At 37.7% G+C, this 14723-nt stretch overlaps 1 protein-coding gene across 2 annotated transcripts in view; it reads left to right on the forward strand.

The window, feature by feature from the left end:
- The window catches only part of UBQLN1 (ubiquilin 1), a 48099-nt gene that overhangs the window by 11733 nt on the left and 21643 nt on the right, over positions 1 to 14723 (forward strand). For both annotated transcript variants that reach the window (XM_011982761.1, XM_011982762.1), the window contains exons 2-3: positions 10369 to 10520; positions 13416 to 13531. In XM_011982761.1, the coding sequence (XP_011838151.1) occupies positions 10369 to 10520; positions 13416 to 13531 (268 nt within the window). The remainder of the gene's footprint in view (positions 1 to 10368; positions 10521 to 13415; positions 13532 to 14723) is intronic.

A 14723-nucleotide genomic window follows, 5' to 3' on the forward strand; every position in this document is an offset into this window, starting at 1 on the left:
GCTCAAGCGATCCTCCCACTTCAGCTTCTGGAGAAGCTAGGACTGCAGACATGCACCACCACGCCCAGCTATTTTTTGTACTTTTTTTTGTTTTTTATTTTTTTGTTTGTTTTTATAGAGACAAGATTTCACTGTGTTGCCCAGACAGGCTGGTCTTAGGAGTATTTTAAGAATGCAATTTTGGAAAAATGTGTTTATTCTTAGTCATCTTAAATGTCTGATGGCATTATTACAGTTATTTTCCTGTACCAACAACTGCTACTACAAAAAAGATAAGAGAGGTGATACACTAGCTTGATTTAATCTCTCCACATTGTTTACATAAATCAAAATGTCGTATTGTGCTTCATAAGTATATACAATCATGATGGCAGGTGGATCATGAGGTCAAGAGTTCGAGACCATCCTGGCCAACATGGTGAAACCACGTCTCTACTAAGAATACAAAAATTAGCAGGCATGGTGGTGCGCACCTGTAGTTCCAGCTACTCGCGAGGCTGAGGCAGAAGAATCGCTTGAGCCTGGGAGGCAGAGGTTGCAGTGAGCCAAGATTATGCGACTGCACCGTATCCTGGCAACAGAGTGAGACTGCGACTCAAAAATAATAATAATAATAAAAAGTGAAGTTAAACTATACAAATACCATTAAATTGAGATTAGGAGCTTTTTTTAGAGATTGAAGTTGATACTTAAATCTGCCGCTCTTTACAGAGACTATTGGATTAGCATACTTAACAGATTCCATTTATTAAAGGCATGAAAATATATGTGTGTATTTGCAAAATATTGCTACTAGACCTGAACTCTGATTTTTCTAGGTATAATTATATAACTATGAGTTAGTTTGATGTCCTGTACATATGACAACAGTCTGCTTGGTTTACTGGTTAAGGAACTGCTATATAGATGTCTAAAACTTGGGGGTAATTTTTTTTGTTTTTACTCTTTAAAGCTCCTCCAGTTTTCTTAAAGGATATAACTTTTACATTTAAAAAATACCTTATGCATATTTTTATTTTAAAATTAAGAAATTCACATGATGTTGAAAAGTATAAAAAAGGGGACTGAGCGTGATGGCTCATACCTGTAAGCCCAGCACTTTGGGAGGCAGAGATGGGCAGATCACAAGGTCAGGAGTTCAAGACCAGCCTGGCCAATATAGTGAAACCCCATCTCTACTAAAAAAATAAAAAAATTAGCCAGTGTGGTGGGGCGCACATGTAGTCCCAGCTGCTTGAGAGGCTGAGGCAGGAGAATCACTTGAACCCAGGAGGCGGAGGTTGCAGTGAGTCAAGATCGTGCCACTGCACTCCGGCCTGGGTGACAGAGTGAGACTTAGTCTCAAAAAAAAAAAAAAAAAGATGGGGGGACATTCAGCATAAAAGGTAAAGTTAACTTTTTTTTTTTTTTTTGGTGATTCTGCCAGAAAGGGGTTTATATGTTCATATATAATTTTTGACTTTTGTTAAGCAAATGGGGTCAACCACCCACAATTTTCTTTATCTTACTCTTTTTACTTGTATTACCTTGGTAGTCTTTCCATGTAGAACTAGCTCATTAGACTGTTATTTATTATTTTTGTGATTTATTGTTTTGGTTTGCTTATGAATATTTTGAGAAAGGAAAGCATGAACCTTAGAATTGGAGAAATCTGATGATGGGTAAGGAGCTTTAATCATCTCAGCCTCACTGGCTACGTTTTTAACGTATCATGTAATACCTGCTTCAGTAGATTGGAGGATTTTGTGACATCATATGCATAAAGTACCTGACTCAGAGTTTATATGATTTACTTACATTGGTTTCTTTCCCCATAGCCTTTTGTTCAGCAGCAAATTGAGTTTCAAGTTTTTGCAATAGAAGGAAGTATATCTATCCTAGCATGTGAATAGTGATATATTTAGTTTGTAATTCTTATCAGATTTAAATCAGAGAGATTCTAAAAAATAAATTTTCTAAATAATACACTAACATTTGTGGCTGTGTACAGTTTTATGAGAGAGTGCCCCTTTCTCATATATGTTACATATTCGGTGTGGTTGTTTCTCATACTTGGCATCCTTGTATAAAGGGTTATGCAGTGTTTTAAATAATACTACTAACTTTAAGGTTAAACATCAGACTCTTGGAGAATGATAACTGACAGAACCATGTATATGGATGATTTATGGACATTTTTTCAAATGTTATTAGCAATATTGACTGAGAAGCTAATTCAAAAATAGACTGTTGAAGGATCTCTGCCTTAAGATACTGAAATAGCAAAGATTTGAATACAGCATTCAGATAACTATTTAGAGAACCCTTGCTAAATGCTGTTAATATGTGACTCTGCGGGAAATTCGTGTATGTTTTATCTTCAGAGCTGAAGTAAATTTTATTTTTGGATAGGTTGATTCCCACCCCCCAGGATGTTTAATAGGGTGAGATAATGGTTGTTTAAAAGCAAGTTTGGATGTTTGGATTTTGGAATGTTTGTAAAGGGTGACAGTGTTGCTTTTAAAGTCAGATTAACTCCATTTTCAAAGTGTTTACAGTTTAGAGCTTATCCTTGCATAATTAGATTAGCAATATTTGAATATCTTAGTGAGTGAATTGTGCCCAGGCAATTTCTGTGTCTCATAATTCTCCCATCAGCCCTGCAGAATAGATATCTCTGTTCCTAATGAAGAAACCAAGGCTCAGAGACAGGTTACATCCTCCAGGTCACAGAACTAGTATGTAGCAAAACCAAGATTTGAATTCAGGCCTCCGTGTTTCAAAAATATTCTTTCCTAATTTGATTCTCTTCTCTTCCTTCCATATGTGTGTTTCATTTTCTTCTCAAAAACAGTGGAGAACAAGGAGTAAGCAAAGTCGACCCTCAACAGCTGAGATTGGCACAATGAAGTTGATACACTGTATCTTAGACATTTTCATTTCAGGACAGCATTTCACATTCTTTGCACATTCTATTTGATACGGTTTTCTAACTCTTAATTATTTGCTGCTTTTCTTCCTCAGATTAAAAATAGAAAATTTAGGGGATAAAGAAGGTATGCTTTCAAGACAGGAACTTGACAGTCTGGTTAAAAAAAAAAAGAAAAAGGCAGATACAGGATACCTTGAGAGTCTGGAACAGTTATCACTATATTGCAGAACAGCAGTTGATATTCACACCAGTAACTCAGCATTATCAAAAGTTAAAATTACATTCAGTAGAATGGAAAACAATTTTGGTGCTCATACAGGGGTAACCTTCAGTTAGCTGGAGAATCCACTCATGTGCAACACCTGGCTTTTGGATGATGTTGAAAAAAGTGAGGGGTTACTGAAAGTTGTTTTGTCCGTGCTGGGTTCATTTTGAAATCATTAAATTGCTTATTCAAGGTGCATTAGAATTTTGATTCTTACGGTTTTTGAGAAAAAGTTTATTAATTCTCAGCTTTCAGCTCTCTGGCCTGTAGTTATTGTAGGTTATCAGTGCAAGACCAGAGTTGGATGTACATCCTGTAGGAAATATGGATACTTTCAAGCCCGTTCTATCATGTATCTTTAATTTTGAGTTAATCGTGACCACATAGGCTTAAGGACAGGAATAATTTAATGTAGGTAATCTTTTTAATGGAAATTACAAAATTCTTCCTTTATGGTTCTGGCTATTCCTTAGATGAAAACATTTATTATTATTATTATTATTATTATTATTTTTGAGACGGAGTTTCGCTCTTGTTGCCCCAGGCTGGAGTGCAATGGCATGATCTCAGCTCACCACAACCTTCATCTCCTGGGTTCAAGCGATTCTCTTGCCCCAGCCTCCCAAGTAGCTGGGATTACAGGCGTGTGCCACCATGCCTGGCTAATTTTGTATTTTTAGTAGAGATGGGGTTTCTCCATGTTGGTCAGGCTGGTCTCAAACTGCCGACCTCAGGTGATCGCTGTGGCCTTCCAAAGTGCTGGGATTACAGATGTGAGCCACTGCGCCTGGCTGAAAATATTTTGTATAATTGTAATAAGTCTTATTTTTCTGCAGAGGAATAGTGTCAGTGAGCTACCTCTGTCTAAACAGCTCTGAGATTTTCTAAGATGGCTAATTAAGTTTTTCTATATCAGTACTGTTTAGCTTCTGATTTTTGTTGTTGTATGATAAAAGTGTAGATTAAACAGACAAGGAAGTTAAGTTCAAATGTTAGAGAAAATTTCTAGAAATTTTGAAAACAGTGTAATCTAAAAGCTATTTCTCTATTCTGTAGGAAGCAGAATAGAAGTTTAAAGATATTTGAAGTATATGCAGAATTTTTAACTGTAGGACAAATTCCATTTAGATAAAAGTACTACATTATTTAACTTGATTTAATTTTGTTAAATTAATAAACCCTAAAATATGGTTTATTTGGAGAAGTGTACCATATCTGGCATGGTACAATTAAGCTTAAGATTCATTTATCTTGATTTCAAATAGAATGGCAGATAGCTGAACTTACACAGTTGTTTATCTCTTGGTTTTTGCTTGCTCGTTCCAAGTTTTGTATCATTTTTACTCAGAACAAATCAATTTAGCAGTAGTCTTCTACTTGGAAGTGGTTCTAATATCTAAATTAGGTGACCTTGGTTGTTTGAAAGTTAAAATAAGAACTGAGTTATAAATGGTAGTCATATGCAGTTCTCTGTAGTTCCCTAGAACTATACTGTATGCTATCACCATTTTTAACGTGTTTTCCAACTTTCAGCATAAAGTGCCATAAATTCGTACTTCAGGATTAAGATGTCCCTCCAGAACCAAGAGTCCCATGAGGCTGGAGGATCCAAGTATCTATGACATTAATTGTCAACAGCTCTGTAAATTTGTGAGTGAACATGATTTCTCACATGTCTGTCAGGACTTTGGTTGGGTTTCTTGAGGTTTTGTTATAAGAAATGAATGTGAAAATGTGTGTGTGATGCCAGGTACAGCATAGCTGTATAATAATGATTAATGGAAGTAATTTTTGAATGTGTACTGTAGTGTCCTACTCTTCTGCATCTAGGACACTGTAGAGAAGCCCTTAGTCTGTCCAGAAAGCCCTGATTATCTTTCAGGTACTGATGCTGACAACTCATGGTTAGGAGACTCCTGTCTTTAAATGTTACCAGAGGTTCAGCTGAGCTTTATTCATTGCTGTTCTACTAGATTTTGAGATTATAGCTGTTTTGGATATCAGGTTTTAATTGTCTCTGCTACGTATTATGTTAATGGATGATCTTTTATCCTTCGGTGATCATCTCTGTTGTCATTTTCATGTCTTATATCCAGTCTGATCTGCTACCTAAAACTAAGTTCTCTTCATTCCATTTCCTTTCAGGTGACCTGCCCAAGATGAGACATATATGTATATGTGTGTGTGTGTGTGTATATATATATATATATAGTTTTTTGTTTTTTTTTTGAGACGAGTCCCGCTCTGTCACCCAGACTGGAGGGCAGTGGCGCGATTTTTGGCTCACTGCAACGTCTCCTCTTGGGTTCAAGTGATTTTCAAGCCTCAGCCTCCCGAGTAACTGGGATTACAGGTATGTGCCATGATGCCAGGCTAAGTTTTGTATTTTCAGTAGAGATGGGGTTTCGCTATGTTGGCCAGGCTGATCTCAAATTCCTGACCTCAGATGATCCACCCACCTTGGCCTCCCAAAGTGTTGGGATTACAGTCATGAGCCACTGCACCCGCCCTCAGTAAGGCATATTTTAGCTTTGGGAAAGGGAATAATTTGAAATTGAAATACTCAGGAGTGCAGGCTACCTGTGTTTCGACTTCCTGATGTTTCTGTTCTTTTTTTTTTTTGAGACAGGATCTGGTTCTGTTGCCCAAGCTGGAGTGCAGTGGCACGATCATAGCTCACTGCAGCCTCCAACTCCTGGGCTCAAGCAATCCTCCCATGTTGGCCTCCCAAAGTGCTGAGGTTACAGGTATGAACCACCACACCCAGCCCCTGCTGCAGCTTAAAAGTTCACAATCAACTTTTAAAACTATTTTTATTAAAGTACAGCATAGAAGAATACATATATCATAAATGTACAGGTTTGTGTTTTAGCCTAAAGATCAAGAAAGTAGAACATGATACGAATTCCCAAGAAGTCACTTTCAAACTTAAGGTTACCACTATTCTCACTTTGGACACCATGGATTTTGTTCCCAACCCTTAAAAAAACAAAAAACTTCATATAAATGAAATCATACAATTTATCTTTATTTGTGATTGGCTTTTTTGCTCTGTGTTGAGGTATCCATGATGATATGTGGCAGTAGTTCATTTGTTGTCATTGGGGGTAATCTAGTACATGACTGCACTATAGTTTATTCTACAGTTGAGGGACATTTGGATTGCTTTCAGTTTTTGGCTAATTTAAGTAATGCTGGTTCGAATGTTCTTGATTGTATTTGTTGATGTATTTGTTGTGGACATGTAATTTGTTAAATAGCGGAATTGTTGGGTCATGCGGTAAGCATATGGTCAACTTCTCTTGTAAAATGTTATTCTAAAATGTACTGATTTATATTTGTACCCACAGTGTGTGTGGTTTCCAGTTGCTCTGCATCCTCTGTAACACTCTAACAGTCTTAAACTGAACCCTTCAGTGCATTTGTCACTGGTTTTAATTTAACGTTTTCTGTGTTATTTGTCATCTAAATGAAAAGGATTTTATTTTTGTGAAATTCCTGTTTCAATTTCTTGGCCATTTTTCAATTGGGTTGTGTTTCTTGGTGATTTGTAGACATTTATGAAATCTGGATTTGAGCTGTGCTGGTTGTGTTGCAAATTGTCTCTTTAAGGGCTTATCTTTTTACTCTGCTAATGATAGTTCAGTATATGGTACCCCTTTAAAACAATGGTTAGGTCTTTTTGTATCCCACTTAGGTCATCTTTTCCAGTTGATCAACACTTGATTTCTTGTTATCTTTTTGGTAGTTTAATTGCATGTGGTCACAGAGTACAACTTGGTAAGATTTTAATTTTTTGAAATATGCTGACTTTCTTTATGGCCCAGGATATGTAGTCAAATTTAGTAAAGGCACTTAAAAAGAATGCTTATTCTGCAGTTGTTGGGTTTGGTGGTCTGTGTATGCCCAGTTAGGTCATATGTTAATTGTTCATATCTTTTCTGTTTTTACTAATTCATTTTTGCCCATTTAGTTTGTCAATTTCTCTGAGATAAATGTATCACATTGTTTATAATAGCCAAAAGGTAGAAACAACCCAAATGCCCATCACCTGATGAGTGGATAAGCAAAATAGGTGGTATATCCATACACTGGAATACTATTTGGCCGTAGAAAGGGATGAAGTATTGATACATGCTATGACATGGGTGAATCTTGAAAACATGCCAAGTATAAGAAGCTAGTCACAAAGACCATATGTTATAATACTGCCTTTATATGAAATACTCCTGTGGAGACAGAAAGTATAAATTACTGGTTTCTTATGGTTGGAAGTGATGAGGCATACGTAGGTGATAGCTGTAGGGTATAGATTTTTTTTTGAGGTAATGAAAATGTTCTGAAATTGACTAACACATATCTGTGAATACTCCAGAAACCATTGAATTGTATACTTTAAATGAGTGAATTATGTGGTATGAGTTATGCCTCCATAAAGCTTAAAAAATTCTGTTGTTTTTGTGAGTATTTGAAAGGATGTAAGAATAGATGCATTTTTTTTTTTTTTTTTTACCCAGGCTGGAGTGCAGTGGCAATCTTGGCTCACTGCAACCTCTGCCTTCCAGGTTCAAGCGATTCTCCTGCCTCAGCCTCCTGAGTAGCTGGGATTACAAACATTCACCACCATGCCCAGCTAATTTTTGTATTTTTAGTGGAGATGGGGTTTCACTATGTTGGCCAAGATGTTCTCGATCTCCTGACCTTGTGATTCGCCTGCCTCGGCCTCCCAAAGTGCTAGGATTACAGACGTGAGCCACTGCGCCCGGCCAGATGTGTGTCTTTAATCTAGCATCTTACCTTCAAATCCTAAAATGTGATAAAATGCTGTATAACTGTATGTTCTATAATAAAGTCATTTATTTCAGAATAACGAGGGATATCAAAGATTTTGGAGAAGATTTCTGAGTTTCAGGTTAAGAAACACAAATCTAGTTTTACCCTCATTTTGCATATGAAAAATAGTTAATCTGGATAGGTTTGTCTTTGAAGTCAAATCTAGGTTTGAATCCTAACTCCCAGTTTATTAGCTGTGTCAGTGTAGGGGGAAGGGAGACATCTGTAACCTCTTTTTCTGTGTCCGAAATAGGATTAAAATCTCTCTTCCTCACAAAATTGTTGGGTATTAAGAGAACTGGCATAGTAGTAGCTACCATTGATTGACTACTGCCTATATACCTGATGTTTGCATTTATATACATTCTCGTTTAATCCTTACAAACCATGTGTTCTGCCGTTCATTATATTATTATTTCGGATGACTACTAAAGGGAAAATGAGGTGTCTAATAATGGGAGGCTAGTTAAATTATGACCTGTTTCTCGATATAGAATATCATGCAAATGGTGTTCTATGAAGATTTTCTCTTAGTTACTTGGAAATTGCTTGTCTTAGATAAAAGGATTATGTATCATATGATTTCAAATAAAGGAAAGAAAATGCAGATGGAAAAGCTTCAAAATATTTACTGAAGTGAAGTTTTGTGTTATCTTTATGCTTTTCTTTGGTATTTTTCAAAATGTTAGCAATGTGTATGGGAGTTGACAAAGGTAAAATAGATTTTTTAAAAACCAGTTGTTTACATTGGCTGTTGTAATTTGATTATGGAAAATTTTATTCATATACAAACGTAGAGTGTTAGGAACTTTCATGTACCTATCTGTGATTTTCAACAATGATACATAGCTTACCATGTTTTTTATATATGCCTTCCCTTCCTTGTCCCCGTAAGATTTTTAAAATCTCAGACATTCTATCATTTAATGTCTGTTTATCGTGACAACCAGAAAAATGCCCCTGTGTATTTCCAAAACACCTTCTTGGCAGCAGTTTCCTCGTCTATTGAGATCCATTGCTGTGGGACAGTGAGGTAGAGTGGTTTGAAGGTGTGATTCTTTTCTGAATTTGGACTGATTTCCTGAGCCAGTCTTTTAATGTAGATTCCTGGGCCCACTCTGAAGCTTTCCTATTTGGGCAGTCTGGTAAAACCTAAGCATACTGGTGATTTTGGTAAAGATCTGAGAATAGTATAAGTAAGTTTTTCTTTATAGCATGACGCTCTTTTGTCTGATTTTATATGTCTGGTCCCTGGAAAGCCTTCTTCAGGTTTTATTGGCTACTTTGTAGTCTTTCTTTAGTTTTCACTTATGGAAAGCCTTCTCTGACTTCCCTTTATGCTTCCTGTGGACTTCATGGTTTTACTAGACTCTCGTTGGACTGTTCACCTTCAGGGAAAGAGTTGTGTCTTTTGTCTTTGATTTTCCGTAGTACTGCTTATTAATAAATATTGAATAAAATAAGTGGGAAGGATGGTCAGTATAATACAGATTAAGTATACCTTATCCAAAAACTTTTTTTTTTTTTTTAAACAGACAAACTTGGGACCAGAAGTGTCTCAGATTTCAGATTTTTTTTTTTTTTTTTTTGGAATATTTGCCTTATATACTTACTGGTTCAGCATTCCTAATGTGAAAATCCAAAGTTTGAAATGCTCCTGTGAGCATTTCCTTTGAGTGTCATGGATGCTCAAAAAGTTTTGAATGTTTGTACATTTCAGAATTGGGGTATTTGCATTAGAGCTACTCCACCCCCAGGCCAAGAATATGAGATTGGCTGTGTATACTATATTGAACTAGAAAGAAAGGAACAGGACTGAAGATAGAAGTCTGAGGAATACATTATTTTGGACGTAGTAAGAGCTAATTGTGGCTCGAACTAAATCTGGTCTCGTTGACATAAAAAGAATAAGGATATTGGGAAGCAGTGCATTGTTAGGCCTTAGCAGAGGATTGAACATAGGATATGTGCACTATAATAAGACCTTTGTGTTAGAGATGAAGTGATAATCATTTCTTACTAAGATCAAGATACTGACATAAGAAGGACGCATCTCTATATTGTTTGAATTGGGGACTTTTTGTTTTGTTTTGTTTTTAGAGGCGGGATCTCGCTCTGTCACCCAGGCTGGATCTCGCTCTGTCACCCAGGCTGGAGTGCAGTGGTGTGATAATAGCCCACTGCAGCCTTGAACTCCTGGGCTCAAGCAGTCCTCCTGCCTCAGCCTCCTGGAACATTGGCATTATGGTGTTTGAACTGTAGTGTCTGTAGTAGAGACCTCTATGAGGTACCTCTAGAAACTAGACTGTATGGTGCTGTGCAAACAACTGTAATACATACTTACTTTATTTTTATTTAGTTTAAGGAAGAAATCTCTAAACGTTTTAAATCGCATACTGACCAACTTGTGTTGATATTTGCTGGAAAAATTTTGAAAGATCAAGATACCTTGAGTCAGCATGGAATTCATGATGGACTTACTGTTCACCTTGTCATTAAAACACAAAACAGGTATGGTTTTGGAAGATGTACAGCTTTAAAATCGTGGATAAATGTTCATACTTCTAAAAGTAACTAGTGTTGGCTGTAAATTACTTTCCCTGTCATTAATATTTAAATAGTTAAAATTCTTTCCTTGTTGTCGATAATGATTTTTTTTAAAAAAGTGATTCCATGTTAATGCTTACACGATTGTCAGATAACCATTTCATATTTTTCAAAGTTCATTGGTATTTAGTTATTATATCTAGATTATTTGCATTAGAACAAGCAAGTTTTTAGCTTTTCTCTCTTTTTTTGAAACGGAGTCTCACTTTGTCGCCCAGGCTGGAGTGCAGTGGCGAGATCTTGGCTCACTGCAAGCTCCGCCTCCTGGGTTCATGTCATTCTCCTGCCTCAGCCTCCTGAGTAGCTGGGACTACAGGCGCACACCGCCACGCCCGGCTAATTTTTTATATTTTTAGCAGAGACGGGGTTTCACTGTGTTAGCCAGGATGGTTTCGATCTCCTGACCTTGTGATCCGCCCGCCTTGGCCTCTCAAAGTGCTGGGATTACAGGTGTGAGCCACCGCACCGGGCCCAGCTTTTCTTTTAGTAAGGAAATTTTTAGACAAAGATCGTGAATGACTTATCTCCTTAGCAAACCACAAATTGATAATCATATTTCATTAAGTCTAAGGAACTTTTTTTTTTTTTTTTTAAAGAGAGAAAGTCATGCCATGTTGCCCTGGCTGGGTTCAAGTGATGCACCCATGTCAGCCTGGGACCGTAGGTGTGCCACAGTGTCCAGCTGGCACCACCAGTTTTTAAGAGATACCTTTGTGTATCACTACAAAAGAATACTGCTAACTGAATTGATGTTTTCTTGTCACTTAAAAGGTTTATTTTATACTTAGTGAAAGAGCTCCTTTAGACTTACGTGGGTATGGAATTTTATCATATCACTCTTGCATGACATACAAAGACTTAGTTGTCAGTGTCCGTATTTTTTCATACAGTATCAAACTCTGTTCTGTCAAGAGTGTTGATGGTGTAGCATTTCTTAAAAGAGCTCTCCAGTATTTTCTCCAGGATTTTGTTCCAAGCCATTAACACTCATTCTGTAAGTTTTTATGCTGGTATTCACCAACAGCAAATACTTGCTTTACTCATTCAAAATATTCCTTCTATTTTGGTGCTATTCTGAATACATGATAACTTCTCTCAGTGCCGATTAATGGTGTTTTTTTGAAGACACTTAATGTGGTAATTAAGCCTGTCACGTATGGTACAACAGTGTAGCCAGGCATTCAGTTGAAGTCATGTAGACTACATGTGCAGGAATGTAGTTGATGCCTGGCTGTCCGCAATTGGAAGACAGATCCTGATTTCAGAGATGTTAAAATGGAAAAATGTGTGCTTAGCTAAAGTCAGGGAAAGAAGCAAGGAGTGAGATTCAAAACTCTTGTCTGGTATCATATGGAAAGGTTTTCTTTATTTCTTTACTTTTTTCTTTTTTTTTTTGAGACGAATTTTGCTCTTGTCGCCCAGGCTGGAGTGCAGTGGCACGATCTCGGCTCACTGCAACGTCTGCCTCCAGGCTCAAGTGATTCTCCTGCCTCAGCCTCCCAAGTAGCTGGAATTACAGGCATGCGCCACCATGCCCAGCTAATTTTGTATTTTTAATAGAGATGGGGTTTCCCTATGTTGGCCAGGCTCGTCACGGACGTCTGACCTCAGGTCAGGCCTCCCAAAGTGCTGGCTTTACAGGCGTGAGCCACCTTGCCTGGCTTATTTCCTTTTAGAGATAATACTAAATAATAATCAGGCCAGGCACAGTGGCTCACGCCTGTAATCTGAGCACTTTGGGAGGGTGAGGCGGGGCCATCACCTGAGGTCAAGAGTTCCAGAGCAACCTAGTCAACATGGTGAAACCCCATCTCTACTAAAAATACAAAAAATAGCCCGGCATAGTGACGTGCACCTGTGGTCCCAGCTACTCAGGAGGCTGAGGCAGGAGAATCGCTTGAACCTGGGAGGGGGAGATTACAGTGAGCCGAAATCATGCCACTGCACCTCCAGCCTGGGTGACAGAGCAAGACTCTGTCTTTAAAAAAAAAAAAAAAAAAGTAATAATTATTAATCATATTGATTGACTTTCTTTTGGTGAAGTCTCTCACTTTTTATTGTTTTCAAGAATTTCAGGGGCCTTAGTAAAACTGGCTCATAACCCTCAAAAACTAGAAGGGGATAGATAAAATAGTTGTGGGTTTTTTTGTTTGTTTGTTTGTTTTTAAAGAGTCTCACTGTCGCCCAGGTTGGAGTGCAGTGGTACAATCTTGGCTCACTACAACCTCTACCTCCTAAGTTCAAGCAATCCTCCTTCCTCAGCCTCCTGAGTAGCTGGGATTACAGGCATGCACCACCAGTCCTGGCTAATTTTTGTATTTTTTGTAGATACAGGATTTTACCATGTTGGCCAGACTGGTCTTGAACTCCTGACCTCAGGTGATCACCTGCCTCGGCCTCCCAAAGTGCTGGGATTACAGGCGTGAGGCACCACACCCGGCCAAGATAAAGAAGTTTTTTATATAGTCAAACTTTGTGGGTGTAACTGGTTACTGACTTCCCTCTTATGAAATAACTTATCTCCCTCTGTTACATAAGCAATATGATTAAAACTAATGAAATATTTATGTACGTTATACTCAGAGAGGAGGGGCAATTGCAGCATATTTTGTATTTTGCAGGATTTTATTTTATTTTGTACTTTTTGTTCCTAACGCTTAGTTTTCTCAGGCTTTTTATTAAATGATAATTTGATTTCATCTGAGAGTTTACTCTTTATTTCTAGATGTCAGGATTTCAGTGGTTCTTTCAAAAATAATCAGCTCTACTGCTTACTCTGTGATTAATTATTTTCCCTAGGCCTCAGGATCATTCAGCTCAGCAAACAAATACCGCTGGAAGCAATGTTACCACATCATCAACTCCTAATAGTAACTCCACATCTGGTTCTGCTACTAGCAACCCTTTTGGTTTAGGTAAGTGTCTTTAGTCATCTCCATAGGGATGGGAAAAAATACTCCTTTCCCTTCCTGGGTAGCTTCAGATAAAATGAGAAAAGAAAACGTATGTCACTTTAACAACAAAAATTTAAAAAAAAACTTATATATTCCTATAATTGTAGATATTAAGGAAATAGGTAGGGATATGGATATTCTTACATATCAGTTGGTGCCTTTCTTTTCAATAATGAAAGAGATGTAGTGTGTGTGTACCTGATCTGACTACCACATAATATAGTATGAGTAAGATTAGCTGGTTATTTATTTATTTATTTTTTTGAGACGGAATCTCGCTCTGTTAGCTGGTTATTAATCATAAGCCAGCATCCCTGAATCATAATTTTTTCATTAGTAAAAGGAAAGAATCAGACTGCATTAGTTATTTTGTAACTGTCCTGAACACATGGAAAGGGGTCTGGGAAGCCAGCCTAGCCTAAAACTGCTTTTGCTTTTATTATATTAGTTTTGTTTTATTTTTTAAGAGAGGCAGGATCTTGCTCAGTCACTGAGGCTAGAGTGCAGTGGTGCCATCATAGCTCACTGCAGCTTCAGACTCCTGACTTATGGCGTCCTGCCTTGGTGTCCCAAAATGCTGGGGTTACAGATGTGAGCCACTGTGCCTGGCCTGTATTAGATTTATATATTGAGGTTCTGTGGAAGATTTTTTTTTTTTTTTTTTTTGAGACAGAGTCTTGCTCTGTTGCCCAGGCTGGAGTGCAGTGGTGCCATCATAGCTCACTGCAGCTTCAGACTCCTGGGCTCAAAGTGATCTCATCTCAGCCTCCTGAGTAGCTGGGATTACAGGAGTGTGCCACCACGCCCGGCTAATTTGTTTGTATTTTTAGTAGAGATAGGGTTTCACTGTGTTAGCCCAGATGGTGTAGATCTCGTGACCTTGTGATCCCCTGAAGTGCTGTTATCCATTATCTTTTGATAATAGATAGCCAATCTCAGTGGCTTATTACAACAAAGCTTCATTTCTTGCTACATTTTTCTGCATGCTACTTGCTTTTTACCGGTTTGTAAGGTGCCCGTCCATATAGTCCCTCAGAGACTCAAGGTAATGAAAGTCATTTTTCATTCTGCTGTATTATAGCTCTACCGTTTGGAACATGGCAGAAGAGACAGCTAAAGGGTTTTAAGTTGAACCTGCTATACTTTGACCAGA

Source organism: Mandrillus leucophaeus, unplaced genomic scaffold, assembly GCF_000951045.1.
Source record: "Mandrillus leucophaeus isolate KB7577 unplaced genomic scaffold, Mleu.le_1.0 Scaffold242, whole genome shotgun sequence".
In the NCBI taxonomy this organism is placed as follows: Eukaryota; Metazoa; Chordata; class Mammalia; order Primates; family Cercopithecidae; genus Mandrillus; species Mandrillus leucophaeus.